Consider the following 20,321-nt stretch of genomic DNA (forward strand, 5'->3'; position numbering starts at 1 on the left):
TCACAATTTTTCAGGGAAATAAACAGGCCTTATTATTACCATTTTATAAATAAAGGTGCTGAAATTTAATTAAGTGTTTGTGCACAGTAACACAAGTTAAGAAGTTGAAGTGAGTCCTCATCTCTGGTACCCCAACTACAAGTCATGTTGTCTTCACAAAATTAAAGAAATACAAAATGTTTCCACTTACTCGCTTTCAAACATGAGGCATTGTTTTGTGTTAGTTTTTCATAGTGTCCAAAAAGGAAAGATTAAGAGGGGAAAAGAAATGTTGTGTACCTTCACTAACACACACTTCTTTTATAAACTCAAATGGCCACACTTTTAGTTTAACTGTGAGCTTCCAAAGTGCTTGGAGCTGTAAGAGATGCAGCTTCTTTCTGCCAAGGCTTGCCAAGGGGAGTTTAGTTTACAGAGGCAGGTGTTTCTAGAACTGGGAGGATTCTGAGACTGCCTGATGCAGAAGTTCTCAGCCTGGTGTCCAGGGAGCTCTATGGAGGCTTCCACATGAGTTCCAGGGGACCCATGAACTCTCTGAAAATATATGTATAATTATATGAATATGTAAGTACGTGCCTTCCTTTTTTCGCCAGATATTGTCTATTACCAAAGAAGAGTTAAAAACCACTAGTCTTGTCTTGACCTATCCTGCAGTTTAGGGAACTAAACGACCAACGCTGGAGAATTCTATACAAATACAAACAGCCGGGGCCATAATCTTAAATGACACCCATGGGTGCCTCAGAGAGTTCATCTTTCTATCTGTTTATAAATATCTAAATCTTAATAGCAAGAGTAACTCTGGTACTGGAAAGAACTAAACTCGTGGTAAAATAGGCATTCATATTCTATGTTATATTTTCAATGCTAACTTTCTAGAGTTTCCAACATGACCCAATTCATTTTTACTCTAAGTAGATTATTTGTAGCCAATGTGAAAAGATCATGTGCTTTATTATATTAGCAAAAATATTTGCATGATAATTCTTCGTCCTCTTACTGTGTCTCAAGAGATTCTTGTCTTATTGAGCTTTTAGGGAGAAGGCAAGAGGAACATAGGAGCGCTGGATCATGAAAAATAATTTTCTTCAAATGTAAGGAACACAACCTAGGGCTCTTCTTTTCTGCAAGAGAGTCAACACATTTCTCATCAGAACAAATCCATCTTGCTGTAAAGGTTATGGGAGCCTTTATTCTCTGCCTTCTTAGAGTATATGATTGATGACAAATAAACACCTAGTAGTTTAGAATGGTTTGCTTTGGAGCATTATGTGAACTGTCCTAATTTCCACCTATGGTCAAGGACAATGATGATGATACTAAGCAGTTATTCAGTGCCAGAAACTTTGATACCCTGATCTGAAGGTCTGCTATTTCAAGTTAAATATTCAAGTGAAACAGTAGCCTTTGACCAGGGTAATGTTCTGGGCTATTCCCCTCTTTCAGAGATAATGTTTTCCCGCTTCTATATTTTGACTTGACAGTTTTACTTCTGCATTTGCAAAACCGCAAATGAATTCATTCTGGCCTTGCATAATTTGACCTCTTTGTGTTGACCTTCTCATTCTTTTTAGCATCTCCCTGCCCTTCATCTGCTATGAATTCAGAGCCAAAAGAAGGGAGTATCTTAATATTTTAAGTACACTTACTACTGAGGCGTCCTAAAAATACCTCGGCAGATTGGGCTGTCTGTCCCATTCACCATTGTATCCCTGGCACCCAGCACACAGAACTGTGCTAATATGGAAGCCCACACTTGTAAGATCTGCAAATGTCCTTGAGGGCAAAAGCAACTTAAGTGCTCAGGTATGCAATTTACCTCTCCACTTCTAATTTCTGCAGTCCTGAACTTAACATAATTCCTCACTATCTTTTCCTATCAAAGACGCTTTGATCTTCCATATGAGGATTAGCTTGTTAAGTTATATACAGACACACAAAACTCTGTTGAGATCTTCATTTGAATGATATCAGCTTTATAGATGAATGTGAGATAATGGGTATTTTTACAATACCGAGTCTGCCTGTGATGAACAGATGCTTTTTACATGTAATGTAGGCAAATTTATCCATCTTTTTCTTTTTATGTCCTGTTTTAGAAATATTCGCCTACTCTGAGTTCCTATGTTAGCTTCTAAAAGCTATATGCTTATGTAGTTCACAGTGAATAATCCATCTGTAACTGATTTTTAGTGCTTTACTGAGATAAAATTCACATACCATACAATTCATGGCCCATTTAAAGTGTACAGTTTACTGTTTTTTGTATATTCATAGGGGTTGTGTAGTCATCACCATAATATTATTTTAAAATATTTTGTCTCCCCCCAAAAAAACCTGTACCTGTTAGCAGTTACTCTCCATTCTCCCACTCCTCCAATCCTAGGAAATGATTAATTGATACTCTGTATATATTTGCCTACTATTGAATTTCATATTAACAGAATCATATAATATATGATCTTTTGTACTAGCTTCACTTTGTATAATATTTTCAAGGTTGATCTATGTTGTAGCATGTGTCAATATTTAATTCCTTTTTAATGCTGGATAATATTTCATTATATGGGTAATACCACATTTTATTTATGTATTCATCCAGTAGACACTGCGTTGTTTCTTCTTTTTTACTATTTTGAATAATGCTGCTGTGAATGTTTCTGTACAAGTTTTTGTATGGATGTGTGGTTTCATTTCCCTGGGTATATACCTAGGAATGAAATTGATGATTTGGTAACTCTATGTTTAACATTAGGAGTAATTGTCAAACTGTTTTCCAAAGCTTCTCCACTATTTTACATCCCCACCAGCAACGTAAAAGGGTTCCAGTTTCTCCATATCCTTGCCAATACTGGTATAATTTTTGTCTTTCTGATTATAGCCATCATAATGGGTAAAAAATGGTATCTCACTATGTTTTTTATTTGCATTTCTCTGTAACTTTCATTATGCTGAAAACGCTTGAATGTTTATATGGCCATTTTTGTATCTTCTTGAACAAATCCCTGTTCAAAACTTTTACCCATTTTTAAGTGAGTTATTTGTGTTTTTAATTGTTGAGTTATTTATATTCTGTGAATGCAAGTACCCTATCAGACATATGGTTTTTCAAATATTTTTTCATTCTGTGGTTTGCCTTTCACTTTCTTGATGTAATTATTTTGCAGCATAAAGTGTTTAATTTTGATATAGTTCTATTTATATTTTGTTTATTTAATTGTCACTTGTGCTCTTGGTGTTGTATCTAAGAAATCATAACCTATAAACCCAAGGTCCCAAACATTTACTCAAATGTTTTTAGTCTAATAATTTTATAGTTTTCTCATTACAGTTAGGTCTGTGTTCCATTTTGAGTTAATTTTTGTGTATGGTTTAAGATAGGGGTCCAACTTCTTTTGCACATGGATATACAGTTGCCCTAGCACCATTTTTTGAAAAGACCATTCGTATTCCCCATTGAATTGCCTTGGAACTGTTGTTGAAAGTCAATTGACCATAAATTTATGGGTTATTTCTGGACTAGAATTGATATTTGACTAGAATATCAACTGAATTGACTAGAATATCAGTTCTAAAAAGTCTATCATGTCTAAAATAGGAGTCAAATTAATCTTTTTCATATGGATATCCAATTCATCTGAATCAGCATCACTTATTAAATAGACCATATTTTCACTTTCAATATTTTCTAGCTTTCATAGAATTTTATTGTTTTAGTTTATTAGTTATTTAGATGTTTTATTTTTTAATGTATAAATTTTTGCCCACTATTGTTGTTATTTTTGTTATTAATTTCTAGATCTTACCCAGAGTAGCCACACTCTAGCTTTGCAACATATGTTACGGTTTTCTACCTTTTTTTTCTATCTGGAAGCTAGAGTTTTACATGCTTTCCTGCTAATTCCTCTATGAATTTCAAATGATGTATGTTTTATTTTATCTATCTTTTCTAGGTTTTTTATTGTATGGGGGTTTTGAAATTATGTTGTTTGCCATGTTGCTGGAATCACAGCCCTGCTTTTCTATTTTTATGCCCTATTTCTGAAAATTGGTGCTAGATTTTCCTAGGTGACTTTTACATCTCTGCATTTTCCCCTTCAGACTTTATTTCAGTGGTCAAAAAAGAGTGCTACATTCCAAATTATGTGTTTTGTATTCCAGCTGATTTGTGAAATTTGATAACACTGGTAAGATACTGCTTTTTATTTTGGCATAAGAGCAGCCTTTGTCTCCTGTTTTCTCCTTCATGATGTTAAAGGTGCTTACTGAGGCAGAAGTAAAACAGAGCTCAATTGTCATATACAATTTTCCCTGAAAAGACCTTTGCTTCACTTCAGTGAGTGAATTCAGCTGCCAGATATTTATGTGAGCATCATTCTGAAGGGGAATAAAAACCCTAGACAAAGTTAGTTGAAAAACCTGAATGATCTTTAAAAAACAGCCTCTTGGAGAAATATTTGGAAAAAAGAAGAGCATCATGAATGTCAGAGCTATAGGAACCCTTACTTGTTTTGCACCCACTGTTTGATTCTTGGTAGAGGAACTGAGCAACCGGGAGGAAAACACAACTGTCTGAAGACATTCTATGCAGACATAGAACCATGAGTAAAATCTAAATTCTTTCATTTCCTTATTTTTATATTTTTTATTTCCTCCTGACATTTCCTAAACTGATATATTATCGCCCAGTTGTTCCACTGAGGAGTTTGGTGAATGAAACCATGAGCTTTCCTTCCCTCATATAGTATTTCATAAGATTACTTTTAAAAATCAACCTTTTAATCTTTTAAACCAGATCTTTAACTTTTATCTAATTCATAAACTTTACTGTGACAGACAGCCTCTAGGATGGCCTGAATCATCTTTGCCTCTTGGTGTTTACTTTCTTGTATAATCCTCTCCCCTATATACTTGCTTCTAAATACTAGTATAAGGCAAAAGAGATATGTTCCTCCTGTGATTATGTCATATTACGTAAGACTCTGTCTTGCTCTCCAGCTCACTCTGGAGACTTTTCTTTTGTGTTTGATGAAGTAAGCTGCCATCTTGGGAATGCCCACATGTCAAGCAACAGTAAGAAGCTACTAGAAGCTGAGAATGACCTCCAACTAACAGCCAGAAAGAAGTCAGATACTCATTCCTTAGCCACAAGGAAATGAATTCTACTAAGAACCTGAGTTATCTTAGAAGTGGATTCTCCCTAGTCAAGTCTAAAGATGAGAGTACAGCTTTGCTAACAGCTTGATTGCAGCTTTGTGTGGCCCTGACCCAAAGACCCACTGAGCCATGCCTGAACTCCTGACCCACATAAATGTAAGATAATATATCTACATTGTTTTTAGCTCCTAAGTTTGTTTTTAATGCAACAATAGATAACTCATACACTTACCATAAAATCTGCTATTCTGATACATTAAAATGCAACCTCATCAATGAATTTTTGGTATACTGTTAATGGACCAAATTGAAACTGAAATATACCAGCAGGTGCTTGTCAGCAGGCCAGGGAAATATAATCAACAATATCCTTTCCTGACTGACCAAAAAAGATTTGAAGTTTTGCGTAAATTAATTTTGTATAATTCATAAGCATTCATTGAATTAATTCAATAAAAATTTAGTCAGCAAGATGCTCTATCAGCACAATTCCAAGTATTTGGCTTGACAAAAATATAGGGGCCTAATCTCATGAATCTCTTTGGTGTAAGAAGCGATATTTTCAAAAATCACTTTTCTTTTGTACTTATTTACTTCCCTGGCTACACAAAGGGCCCTCTCTTCAGAACTTTCTCCCTCTCCTCTATATTTCTACTTAATAATATTGAGTAGAATAATGGTAATAATATTGAGTAGAGTAAATAATAACATCACATAATTATAATAGTAGTAGTAATAATAAGTTTACAATATTTTACATAATTTTTACTCCTGTCATTTATGCATTATCTCATTTAACATATTTATTGTATCCTATGTGTAAGGATGGGGTGTTAAAATGAACAAGAGATCATCCTACTTATGCACATTGCCTTATTACTTAATCATCCCTTCACAATAATTATGTGAACTATTGAACTATTCCTTTTATAGAAAAATAAATTTGACTTCTCTCTGTAACTTGAATCTTATTGCCCCAACTGAAAATCCTACATCTTTATTTCTGTCCATTAAAGTGGTCTTTACTGACATTCCTCCAAAACACCAAACTTATTTTTACATAGTACTTGGCACTATCTGGATTATATCATGTATTTATTTCTTTACTGTATCTTCCTTACAGGAGGATATACCTCATTTTGCCTTGTTCATTGCTATATTCTCAGAGCCTACAAGCATCCTTAGCACATAGTAGATAAATAAATAAATATACATGTATATAAACATTGTAAAGTAAATATTTCTTGAACAAAGACATTGTCTTATTAGAGAAAAAGGATCATGCAGCAAAATGAAAAGAAACAAAGTCCTTCAGTTTTTACTTTTTTACTTGAAGATGTCTCTTTTTTCCCCAAGATGTAAATTTAATATTGCTAGGAAAATGGCAATAAGAGACATAGAGTAGCTTGTAAGGTATATGACATTTAACTCGGTGTTTTAAAAAAACTTTCAAAAAGACTTTCTTTTTAAAAGCAGTTTTAGGTTCACAGAAAAATGGAGCAGTCAGAGATTTCCCGTATACTCTCTGCCCCCACTCACACACAGCCTCACCTATTATCAACATCCCCGCCAGAGTGTACATTTGTTACAATTGATGAACCCACATTAACACATCATAATCACCCAAAGTCTGTAGTTTACATTAGTGTTCACTCTTGCTGTTGTACAATCTCTGAGTTAACACAAATTTATGATGATATGTATCCATCATTATAGTATCATTCAGAGTAGTTTCACTGCCCTAAAAATCCTCCTAACCTGTGGCAACCCCTGATCTTTTTACTGTCCTCATAGTTTTGCCTTTTCCAGAATGTCATATAGTTGGAATCATACAATATGTTGCCTTTCCAACTGGCTTCTTTCACTTGGCAACTCAGTCACTTCTAAAGCTGAAAAAATTGGTATGATTTAAAAACAAACCATGAAACTCTGAACCCTGTGAAGTTATCAAGAAATAAGAAAAACAGGAAGCTTTAGTCCTATCTTTTCCCCAAGTGACTCACTTCCTCTAAAAGTCCTCTCCCTGGGAGAGTGAGATTCAAAAATTAGATCTAGGTCCAGATTAGAGTAAGGTCCAGAATTTTTAGGGTGCTTTGTTATCGAAGCTACCATTTGGAGCAAACAGCTTTGTCTCACCAATTCCATATGCTATGGGCAGGCAAGGCTGCTGAATCCATGTGCACCTCCCTCTAGGTCAGGGTAGAAGGCGGGGGCTTTTTTCCTTCCCTATTTTCCCAAGAAGCATGAGCATTGGGAAGGAGGAGGCACTGACTGCTTCTCCCAAACCTCTTTCCTTAATCTGGTGGTTACACAGAGCCACACAGCTTGTGCGTCCACTAAGTCTCAAGTGAAAGGGAGATGAAGAGACTCCCCATGGGAATCCCAAATGAGACAAGTGGCTCTTAGACTGCCACTAGAGAAGAAGCTTATGACTGATTTCTGAATCCTGCTTTCAGCTCACCTTGTTTCCCTAGCTCTGCCTCTGAAAGAACAGTCAGTCAGCAACATCTCTCTCTTCCATGCCCCGAGCTCCATGTATACTGTTATCTGCCAGGCCTCAGAGGGAGCCTTCTGTGGTTGGGTGACAAGGCACCCTTTGGGTTCTTTGAGTGATGCACTGTCTTGTGAATCTTAAAACATTTGTTTTCAAAGTCAGTGTGGCACAGCTTGCTAAATACTAAGCTGATCATATTATGGAGGCCCAGCGGCCAAGATATCACAAGCTATCTCTGGGGGTTAATGAAATCAATACCTTATTAGTTATAAATTGATTGAATTCCATGGTTAATAATGATTTTTAATCAGTAGCATGCCATAATTATGAGATATACACATGCAATACAGAATAAGAGTCAGGGTGAAGAAAGTAAAATGAAAATAGGAATAGCATCTCGCTGAGCAGAGAGGGATTATAAAATGCAGCTCTGTTTACAATAGCCAGGACATGGAAGCAACCTAAGTGTCCATCATTGGATGAATGGATAAAGTAGATGTGGCACCTATATACAATGGAATATTACTCAGCCATAAAAAGAAACGAAATTAAGTTATTTGTAGTGAGGTGGATGGACCTAGAGTCTGTCATACAGAGTGAAGTAAGTCAGAAAGAGAAAGACAAATACCGTATGCTAACACATATATATGGACTCTTAAGAAAAAAAAAAAGGTCACGAAGAACCTAGGGGCAAGATGGGAGTAAAGACACAGACCTACTAGAGAATGGACTTGAGGATATAGGGAGGGGGAAGGGTAAGCTGTGACAAAGCAAGAGAGAGGCATGGACATATATACACTACCACACATAAAAGAGATCGCTAGTGGGAAGCAGCCACATATCACAGGGAGATCAGCTTGGTGCTCTGTGACCACCTAGAGGGGTGGGATAGGGAGGATGGGAGGGAGGGAGACACAAGAGGGAAGAGATATGAGAACATATGTATAACTGATTCACTTTGTAATAAAGCAGAAACTAACACACCATTGTAAAGCAATTATACTCCAATAAAGATGTTAAAAAAAAAATGCAGTGCTTAAGAGTCAGTGCTTCATCTCAGTCTGCCTGGATTCTAATCCACACTACAGCTGACTGACTCACTGACCTTGGGCACTGTTGCCTTATACGTGTAACTGGGCTAATGATAAAACTGCCGTATTGGGCTCTTATAAGGATTAAATTAGTTGGTATATATAAGTGCTTGGCTAAATTCTTGGCTTATAGAAAAGCTTTGATAAATGTTAGCTATCATTATGACTATTGAGTCAATCTATCATTAGATATAGATATCTCAACTCCTAATAGTACAAGGTTAGAAAGCTAATTCAGCAAATGAATTATTCTTTTAGTTCTTTAATTAAAATTATTAAAAATTCTCTATTTCCATAAGTGACAACATCAGTGGTAGTAATTATAACAGTGATATAAAATGTATGATCCTTTCCAGTGCCCTTGGTTTCCTATCTCAGCAATAGTTGAGAATATAGAGAATGAAAAGACCTTTCCATCCATTTTAAAGTCTGCCTCAATTTTAACATCTGTGATATGGGAAAAACAGTAGTTATCTCTCAGTTTCTGTGAGCATGAAATGTGTTAATATGTGCAGAGTATGTAGAGGAGTACTTGTTTTCTGCTTAGCTTATATTAGTAGTATTATTTCTTTAAATGTTAATTAGTTGTTATTTTCTTAAATGTCTGCCAGACTGTAAATAATAGGAGTTGGAATGCAGTCAGTTAGAGACTCTGCCATCTGATTAGAGTACTCCAGAGTTACCAAAATAGAGATTTGTATATTTCTGATGGCTGTGTGGACTAGAGGTGGGGCTGACCTTCTGTTAAGGAGGCGGTAAGACAAGCCTGGCCAGGTTTTTACCAGCAGTGAAACCACACTGTGTAACACTGAGGTCAGATTTTTTGAGATTCCTCAGACTCATAATTAGAGAAGATTTGCATAGAAGCGTTTGAATAGTAATAACATTTCTGGCACATTTTAAGTTAAGGTTGGTGCATTAAAAAAAAATATATATATATATATATGTATGTATTAATATATTTTTTATCCCCCAGGAAACTCAGAAAATTAAAACATTTTTCTTCTATAAGTACCACTTTAAAATTAAAACTTTCTCTGATAGAAGAGCCAGAATTTTAATTAATCCAGTAGCACTTACTAAATTTACACCTATGTGTGGAATTTCTTTCGAACCATAGTGTAAGATGTGCTTTCTGTTAATTTGTTTTTTTTAATAGGGGTGTTTTTTGTTGCTGTAAATATGTGATTTTTCTTGACAAAACTGCTTCTCATTTGTCTGAAATGGAAAAAAATATTAAAAACCTTTTTGTTTTTCTCTGTAACAGGTAAGGCCAATTACAAGAGCTATTATGAGGAATGGTTTTACTCTGAAATAAATTACAGTTACATATAAAGGCTGCTTGGCTGTTTCTCTAATTAAGGAGTGTAAAGCTAGAACTTCTGAGTAAAACATGGCATGAGAATCACAGTGTCTGGACTGCGCTCTCCCAGGTTTTCCATTAGAGACTGCCAAAACAGGATACAGAAACACAAAAGCAAACACCACCACTGGAAACTAATGAAAAAGATTTTCATTATTTGAAGATTTGTAGGATAGGATTAAGAAACGCAAGCCTGGAACAGACACTTGGCCTTATTAACTGAAACCAGCCTAACGGCACCGACATTACAGAGGAGGCTTGGGCTAACCTGGCCCACGGTCTATCCTTAATTTGGGGTTGCAGTGGCCAGACACTCTAGGAAACTAAGTATCTGCTACCCTTCTCAACAGGCGCAGTCTTCTGAGTGGGCCTGAGTCACGCCCTGCTTCCTCTGCCCTTCCGCATCTGTGCCTCTCTCTCCAAATCCAAACAAAAGCAGAAATACCCGGTAAATGAGCATGGCAATAATTTGTTGCATTCCAAACACCGAAATTTGGATAAACGTAGTCTTGTGGGTAGGAGTAGATACTAGTAGCACCTGAGACTCTTGCATACTGAGAAGAGTGTTTTCTTCTCATTTCCACATATTATGGAAAATAAGTCCAATTTTTAAGAATAGACCAGGATGTCTAAAAAAAATAGTAATAATTATTATTTCTAAAAGACTGGGAAGAAGTTATAAAGCAGGGTAATTTAAATACTACTGGTAGAGATTTAAATTGGTTTAGAAAGTAGTTTGGCATTGTCTACTAAAGTTGAAAACAAGCATTCCCTGTGAATCAGCAGTTTTTCTCTTAGGTACATACTTGATAGAAACGTATGGACAGTTGTATTACAAGATATACACATGAATACCTATTTTAGCTTTATTTGTAATAATTAAGACTAGAAACAGCCCAAATATCCATCATTAGTAGAAAGCATAAATAAGTTTTGTTGTATTCATAGGGTAATATATTATAACAGTGAAAAAATAAACTACATATATATGGAAATCAGGGATGGATTTCACACCCATAGTATTACATGAAAGAAGCCAGACACAATAGATTACTCATTATATATTTGCATTTACATAAAGTTTGAAACGGACAGAACTCAAATATAATGTTGAAGGATATATCCTTTGGTGATAAAACTGAAGAAAAGTGGGAAAATAGTACCATAAATGACAGGATTATGATTACCTTGGGGGAGAGGGGTGCAGAGGGCATCATGATTGAGAGAAAGGATAAAAGGGGGGCATCTGGTGTTTCATGACTTAGGTAGTAGTTATAAAGGTGTTTGTCTTATAATAATTGTTATGCTTGTTTGTTGCACTTTTTATTTTGTAATAAATCATGTTTCATAAGTATATATAAAGCAGATCTGCTTTCCTTTGCTCTAATTCCATATTCACACTAACATCCTTTGGCTTATTTTTCTATGTTTCTATCTGTCTTTGTCCTGAGAAAGATAACATTCCAAAATGTGAAAGGTGTCATTTGGATCATTAGAAAACAAGAAAAATTCCAACAGGAATTAATGCATTGCATACATTTTTTACCTTGTTTTCTTGTGATAATAGCTAACTTTTTCTTAAGTCTTGTAAAGTGAGTCAGATTATATTGAGAATGCTCTGTACGCATTATCTCATTTAGTCATAACAACAATCTTACAATGTTGATAATATTATCTTCACTTCAAAGCTACAGGAATTGAGGCTGAGCAATGAAGTTAAATTACATGTCTAAGAACACAGTTAATTAAAACCCAGCTCTGTCTGATCCAGAGCTCAATACCTTAACTGCGTTTTACTACCTCAAAGATATGGTTAACAGAAAATCAGCAATCACTTGCAGATTAGTGACAAGATCTAATTTTGCAGTGGCCTGAGGAAGGACTGTGGTAAATTCACCTAGCTAATATGACCCCTGATGGCTTCTGATACCCATTAATCAGGTTTCTTCTGGCTATACCCTGACATTCTTCAACTCTGTAACTCAGAGTTACTGCACATGTAAGATAGCAATGTAGCTAAACATTTGCAGGCCTATCACTCCATATGTATGCTAAAATCTCTGAAAATGTTCAGTGTCTACTTATTTTTATCCCTGGAGTTTAGCACAGCACCTCGCACACATTAGGTGTTCATTAGGTGTTCTTGTTAGATTGAGAAGAATAAATGCTAGAAAAAATATGGATCTCACAAACAAGCAGTTACTGCCATAATTTTATTTGAAGAATACCCTAAAAGGCATTCTCATGCAAATAGGCAGACTTCTATTGCAGTTTTGCAAATGGTCTAAAATCTTTGCAAACCTGAACCTTAACTTGGGTATTCTCAAGATATTCTTTAGGAAGACAAGCTTTTCTGAAAGTCTCTGCGCTTCATGGTTTAAAATGCCTTAAATAGGGCTTCCCTGGTGGCGCAGTGGTTGGGAGTCCGCCTGCCGATGCAGGGGACACGGGTTCGTGACCTGGTCCGGGAGGATCCCACATGCCGCGGAGCGGCTGGGCCCGTGAGCCGTGGCCACTGAGCCTGCGCGTCCGGAGCCTGTGCTCCGCAACGGGAGAGGCCACAACAGTGAGAGGTCCGCATACCGCAAAAAAAAAAAAAAAAAATGCCTTAAATAATTAAGTGGTTTTCGAAGCTGTTGAAAGATTAGGTACCTGATGGTTGATCTGCATCCCAGTTTCTCTGAGAAAAGCTAGTTTTATTCTGTCTTCTGGGAACAATAAACATGAAAAACCTGTATAAAATGGAATGCATTCCACATTGTAACTGGAAAACATTTCACTGTTCCAGATGAGTCTTGATTTCATGTTTGAACAACCGTTATTATATCAAAAAAAAGAGGTGGTTCTTTTGTTGTCTAGATAATAAATTTCCCATCAATTCTGCTTTTAGGCAACAGATTTGAACGTGGGTTAATCAACATCTTGGTTAATGGTTGCCAAATATGTATTAAAATAAAATGTAATATTCTTAACCTTAAAATTATGTAGAACCTATATTATGTTCTTTATACGTAATTCAGAAGAGATTTCCAAATCTTTCCGTGCTTCTTTATTACCATTTTGAAAACTACTTTTCTTTTTTCCTGATAAACTGGTAAAACTCATTATTCATAATTTAGAGTGATAAAATAATTAGATGGTAAATTAGAATGCTAGTTAATAGAATTTGTGAACATGTTTACACAGACAGAGACAAAACCTGTGAATAATACCAAAGGTCACTTATCATAAAAAGATGTAGGTTTTCTGGTTTTTGGTTTTTAAATAGTTAGGCAGTTGCTCCTCTGGGAGAATTTAACATTTATTTTGCTTAATCTTAGAGTAACAGATAACAACACCTATCAGGGTTCTACTTTCAGTCCATGCTACTCTTAAAATAGGGAAAACACATAAAATATTTTAAAACTATCTTATCTTCTCATAGTTTTCCTACCAACCAGTCATGTGATTTCTAGGTCTTCTCATTGAAGGATTTTACCTTCACCTGGGATTAAATATTTTATTATTAATTTAAGATTCAGGTGATACTTAATACTGGACTGGTATTAAGAGGGTGGTACACTTTAAGAAAAAGAAAATGCAGAGGAAAAATTTTATATAATCTTATTTTAGCTCAATCTTTGTTTACATTAACATGGAGATGCCTGGAGGCAGTGTGTCATGGTATAACACAAAGGGAAAGCCATGGCTATTGCAGTTCTGCTACAATTTTGTGATCATTCATCTTATTTGATTATAATTTGATTTGTATTAATGTTGGAGGGGACAGGATGAGAAATGACCACATGATATTTTAATGGCCTTAAATTTTTGAGGTTATTCCTACCTGGATACACATAACTATGGATTATTCCCTTCTTTCCTTTCACTTCTTTCCTTCCCTCCGTCTTCCCATAAATATCTATTAATGCTTACTATGTGTCTGGCCCTGGGTTAGATGTTTGAAATACTCTGTGAACAAAACAGTAAAAATTTATCACCTTTGTAAAATTTATATTCCAATAGAATAAGGTAGACAGTAAACAAAGGATAATTAATAAGTAAATTATTTAGTGTTATATAACATGTTGGAATTTAACAGTTGCTAAGGCAAATAGATTAGGAAAAGTAGGATCAAGAATGGAATATCGTGGAAAGCAGCTGTAGGGTCTTGAAGAGAGGAGTTATATAATGTCGTTTATAATGCGGAGGATCACTCAAGTGTCTTAACTGTCATGTTGAGAATAGACTTTAGAGGAGCAAAGATAGAAGCTAGGAGATGAGTCAGACCATTATAATAATGTAGTCAATATGTGATATATCTTAGAAAAGTGTAGTAATGAAGATGTTAGAAAGTGGTCAGATTCTATATATATTTTGAAGAATTTTCTGATGATCTGAATATTAGATGGGTGAAAAGAGAGGAAATAAAGATGACTCGAGATTTTTGATCTGAGCAATTTAAAGGATAGATTTGCAACCAATCAGAATAAAGAGGGTTTGGGGAAACATCTGCTTGGATAAAATAAGGAATTCCATTTTGGACAGTCAACTCTGAGATGTCCATTAGACATCCAAGTGAAGAAATCAGGAAGGCAGTTGGATACACAAGCCTATGAATATTAATTATGTAGTCAGCATATAGATTCTTATTTAAAACCATGAGACTGAATGAAATCACAAGGAAGGGAATGCAGATAAAGAAGGCAAGAGAATCAATGACTGGTCCTTTAACAAATCAGAGGAAGAAAGAAATAAAAGCTGAGAATAAGGAACCATTTAAGTAGGAAAAAATCCAAATAAATGAGATGTCTTGGGAGTGCAAAAGAAAAAAATGTATTTCAAGGTGGAGTGAGTGATTCAACTACTGAAAGGTAAAGAAGAGGATAGAAAATTGATTAATGGGATACATCAATGTGTATGTCATTGGTGACGCTGGCCAAAGAAACCTCTGGAGTGGTGGAGGCAAAAGCACTCTAAAGTCTGAAGTTAATTGTGTCTTCTCTGGCCGTAAATCCTCAGTGTCTCCATCCTATAGGACCTGTAAATGGCCTTTTGGCCAGTTAGCCTTCTATTACTGCTCAAGCCCCAGACCTAGTAATGTACACGTATATATACTTCCTTGTCTTTTGCAATATAGTTGTCAAGACCACCATCAAATAGGTGAGAGTTCTAGTTTCACTATTGCCGTTTCCATGACATCTGGGATGTCACTTAACCTCTTTGGCTTCTGGTACTCATATCAATATCTACCTTAAAGAATTATGAGAATAAAGCACTTGGCACACTGCCTGGCACCATAGTAAGTGATCAGTTAGTGATAGCTATTATTATCATCATTATTATGCAACTGCAAGGCCTTGATGACTCTGCTGGAGTTGTTAGTCACTTTATAGTAACCAATAAAATAATCCTGGGAATCTCAAAATCTTCTCATTCATTGAAGAAAATGCTATGCAAACCTTCTTGTCCTTGAACGTGGGAGTCTCTAATACCCCCGAATTCACACACATGAACCTATTCTTTCTAAAAAGACAGCTCCTGAGCAGCCTAACCTGTCCCTATAGGATGACAGTCACTCAGATATCTTTTTTGTTGCTTCACCTGGATGACTCCTTGGCCACCAGGTTACTCTGGTCCTCACTTTTTCACCTTGAGCTGCATGTGTGTCCCAAGTAGGCTCCTCCAAAGAAGTTGGAGATGCCTTTGTCTGAAATGATCAGATAGCTCTCCAAATGTTAAGACATTATTGAATCTCAAGAATGCCTGTATGGGGAAAAATGGAATAGAGAGTTGGTACAGATATTTAAATAGTCTGATGGAAAATGTGGAGAAAGAAGGATAATGTATATAATAGTTAAGAACATGGACTGGGAGTCAAACTTGAATTCAAGTGATGCGGAACCGTTTCCTGGCAAAGTGCCAGCCCCCGAAAAAGACCATCATGAAAATCAGTTGATCATAAAAACTAATTTTATTAAAGTTACAGCAAATAAGGATACCACCTGGGTAGTCTTAGTAGTGTTTTAAAAAGATGAAGTTAGGGAAGAGTTTTCAGAGGGCTCTAGGACCTGGACTGGGGGATTTTAAGGTAAATCTTGCAAGGGAGGAAGTTGGTTGAAAATTGGTCGGAGTATGGGAAAAACAGCTGGGGTAGGTGGACAGAGCAAGGGGAGGACCTTAAAGAAGTCTTAATAAGCATGCAATTAGTCTTAATAAGTAGGCTGTTTTAGTTGGATCACAGTCTTATATTCTGGGAGCAAGTATTTCTTGGAACAAGCAGCCCAGGAATTGTTTGGTTTGGTATTGTTGAACATAGGTTTAGGAAAATAATGTCTTATCTGAGTATTATTTCATGTAGGAAATTATGTTAATTTCGGTTCTCAATGCTTATGTTGTTTAAACCTTGTTGTCTTTATCTTCAAAATGAAAGTTTGAATATTAAAATATGTAAAACATTTATGTCTGGGCCTGATTTTGAGCAAATATTCAATGTATGTTGGCAATTATTTTTACAGGGTCTTATTGAATAAAACATACACATTTTGATGCTAACATCAGAGAATCCATGTTCTGGTGTCAGACTGCCTAATTTCAAATCCTAAAACGTCACTTGCTAGCTTGTCTCCTACTGTAGATTGCAAACTTTTAAAATGATCTTTTCTTATCTCACAATTGGAATGTAAAAAACACATTTTTATATTGGATTGCCAATATTCAAACGGAAGTGACTGAAAGCAAAATGTGTGTGCTTATCTAACCCACGCTATTAACAACCCTTGCTTTATTTGCAGAATGACATGAATTACATAGCATCCAGTGGACTTCTATTCAAAGATGGCAAAAAGCGGATTGATTACATCCTGGTTTATAGAAAGTCAAATATACAGTATGACAAAAGAAACACATTTGAAAAGAACCTCAGAGCAGAAGGCTTGATGTTAGAAAAGGAGGTATGTACTTTAATAGTATTAGCTATGTGGTATAATATGCTGGAAGAGATATGATCGTTTATGTTTTAGTATAAAAGTGTATAACACGTGGCTTTTTAAAATGTATAGCAATTATCTCCCAAATGTAAAAGAAATGCATATGTACAGTACTATTTTAAAATATATTCCTTTTTTACTCTACATGTTTCCATAAATTTAAATATTTTTCAAAGGGCATAACTATTTTTACAATTTTAAAAATTAAAGAAGGAATGATTCTATATAAAGTACAAAACTCTATGAAAAGAAAGACAAAACGTTGAAAGAAAAGAGTTTGCCAAACTGTTAATGTCTAGGTTTTAATATTTTTTGTTTTTAAATTTTTATTTTGTATTGGAGTACAGTTGATTAACAATGTTATTGATAGTTTCAGGTGTACAGCAAAGTGATTAAGTGATTCAGTTAAACATATACATGTATCTATTCTTTTGTGCATGTATCCTTTGAACCATGTTTTTCTCTGGATATATGCCCAGGAGTGGGATTGCTGGATCATATGGTAACTCTATTTTTATTGTTTTAAGGAACCTCCATACTGTTCTCCATACTGGCTCTACCAATTTGCATTCCCACCAACAGTGTTGGAGGGTTCCTGTTTCACCACACCCTATCCAACATTTATATTATTTGTAGATTTTTTATGATGGCCATTCTGACCGGTGTGAGGTGATATCTTGTAGTTTTGATTTGTGTTCCTCTAATACTTAACAATGATGAGCATCTTTTCATATGCCTCTTGACCATCTGCATATCTTCTCTGTAGAAATGTCTATTTAGGTCTTCTGCCGATTTTTTGCTTGGGTTGTTCTTTTTTTGGATATTGAGCTGCACAAGCTGTTTGTAAATTTTGGAAACTAATCCCTTGTCAGTAACATTGTTTGCAAATATTTTCTCCCATTCTGTGGGTTGTCTTCGTTTTATTTATGGGTTCCTTTGCTCTGCAAAAGCTTTTGAGTTTACTTAGGTCCCATTTGTTTATTTTTGTTTTTATTTCCGTACTCTAAGAAACAGAACAAAAAAAGATATTGCTGCAATTTATGTCAAAGGGTGTTCTGCCTGTTTTCTTCTAAGAGTTTTATAGTGTCCAGCCTTACATTTAGTTTTTTAATCCATTTTGAGTTTATTTTTGTGTGCAGTGTTAAAGAATTTTCTAATTTCATATTTTACATGTAGCTGTCCAGTTTTCCCAGCACTATTTATTGGAGATACTGTCTTTCCTCCATTGCAGTCTTGCCCCCTTTGTCATAGATTAATTGACCATAGGTGCATGGGTTTATTTCTGGGCTTTCTATTGTGTTCTGTTGATCTATATTTCTGTTTTTGTGCCAGTATCATACTGTTTTGATGATTCTAGCTTTGTAGTATAGCCTTACGTCAAGGAACCTGATTCCTCCAGCTCCATTTTTCTTTCTCAAGATTGCTTTGTCTATTCGGGGTCTTTTGTATCTCCACACAAATTTTAAGATTTTGTTCTAGTTCTGTGAAAAATGCCATTGGTAATTTGCTAGGGATTGCATTGAATCTGTAGATTTCCTTGGGTAGTATATTCATTTTGACAATATTGATTCTTCCAATCCAAGAGTATGGTATATCTTTCCATCTGTTTGTTTCATCTTCAGTTTGAAGTATTTCTTCTTAATCCTGTTTCTTATATGCTTTTAAAGAAGACTTTATTTTTTAGAGCAGTTTAAGGATCATAGTAAAATTGAGAGGAAGGTACAGAGATTTCCCATATACCACGTTAACCCACACATGACCCTCTTATCATTATGTAAAGCCCTTCTTTATCCCTCATAACTTTCCTTTCTTCAAATGTTTTTTTAGTGTTCTTTAAGGAAAGCTATTTTTTTCAAGTGAAACAATAAAAGTAACAATGCTCACTAGGCAAAAAATGAAAAATAGAAAGGAAATAACACATAACCCTCACTCTTATTATCCAAAAATAGCCACTTGTGCTATTTTAAACATTCTAGGGTTTTTTTAAAAAAATATATTTATCATATTACAGAAAGAAAAAAATGTAAAAAATCAGAAGTATAACAATGTACAAAATAAAAAGTCAAAGTGCACATCTACCATCTCTCAAATCATACCCTTTTCTCCTTTGGTAGCCTTGCTAATAATATCTTGAATTATACTGTTGTGCCCCTCTATATATTTTCTATGTATATACAAACACATATAAATTTTTTACATAAAATTAGTCATGATATACTTACTATTCTGCTGTTCAATTCTGTCGTTTAACAATGTATTATGGATATCTTAAATTGCAGTGCATTTAGATCCAACTCATATTTTTTACTCAGGTGCATAGTATTACAATTTGGTGATTTAGCTAACTGTTCCCTTACTGAGAGAAAAAAATTAAATTAAGGATTTGAGGGACCCCTAAATTACTACTGATTGGATTTAACCACTTTACCAATAAGTGGATTGAGAAGATCAAAAGCTTTGATGATTTATTTGCTTAAATATCTGGATAATTTGCTAATAAGCTTTATCAATGGAATAAAGTGGTCACCCATATTTTTATTTGATATTGGAAACCACCCCTACTTTTTTGTTCCCACAGGACATGTCTTGTGATTAGTTATCTGAGGAACATCCATAGGAAGTACTGAACTATAACTCAAGGTGGCCCTAGCAAAACTAATCCATTTATATTTATTAAAATTATTTTACTATGTATAAAATAACAACCATACACTGCCTTACCTCTTTATGAGGTAAGGATTTATTCACACACTGCCTAGTGTTACAGAATTGGGCAAGTGGAATTCTGATCTCAGTGTCTACTGACTCTTTTAGTTGTGTTTCCTCTGGGAATTTTAACCCAGAATATCCATATCACTAGTGATTAATTCAATTAAGAAGTATTTATTGAAAAAATCTTACAAACTCAAGTCTTGTGATAGGTTTTTATTAATTTAATTTCCTTGCAATTTCTCAAAATCTCCATACAAATAGAATCAATCAAGTGACTGATTGTCATATGTTCCCAGAGCAGTTTATACCTGCTTGCTATTATAATGCTGGTAGTTATTTTGCTCATGTATTTATAATTATTTCTTAATTCAGCAAGTAATTTTGACAGATTCCATGAAGATGTTGGAGATCAGGTGAGTTAAGCAGACCACACTCCTGCCTTCACTGAACATACAGTCTGTGGAGGAGTCAGTCATGAAAATTGTTTACTTGTAAAAGAGATATAACTTGGCTCACAGTCTCCACCTAGTTTTCTT

General features: G+C 35.1%; 2 protein-coding genes across 2 annotated transcripts in view; one reads left to right on the top strand and one right to left on the bottom strand.

The window, feature by feature from the left end:
- The window catches only part of ANO3 (anoctamin 3), a 413,314-nt gene that overhangs the window by 270,783 nt on the left and 122,210 nt on the right, over positions 1–20,321 (top strand). Inside the window, 1 exon segment of the mRNA XM_029209693.1 lies at positions 16,879–17,037. Coding sequence (XP_029065526.1) covers positions 16,879–17,037 — 159 coding nt within the window.
- Positions 1–20,321, bottom strand: part of MUC15 (mucin 15, cell surface associated) — a 114,598-nt gene that overhangs the window by 28,967 nt on the left and 65,310 nt on the right. The window lies entirely within an intron of this gene.

The sequence above is a fragment of the Monodon monoceros genome, unplaced genomic scaffold (assembly GCF_005190385.1).
Source record: "Monodon monoceros isolate NGI ecotype Baffin Bay Population unplaced genomic scaffold, NGI_Narwhal_1 Super_Scaffold_7, whole genome shotgun sequence".
In the NCBI taxonomy this organism is placed as follows: Eukaryota; Metazoa; Chordata; class Mammalia; order Artiodactyla; family Monodontidae; genus Monodon; species Monodon monoceros.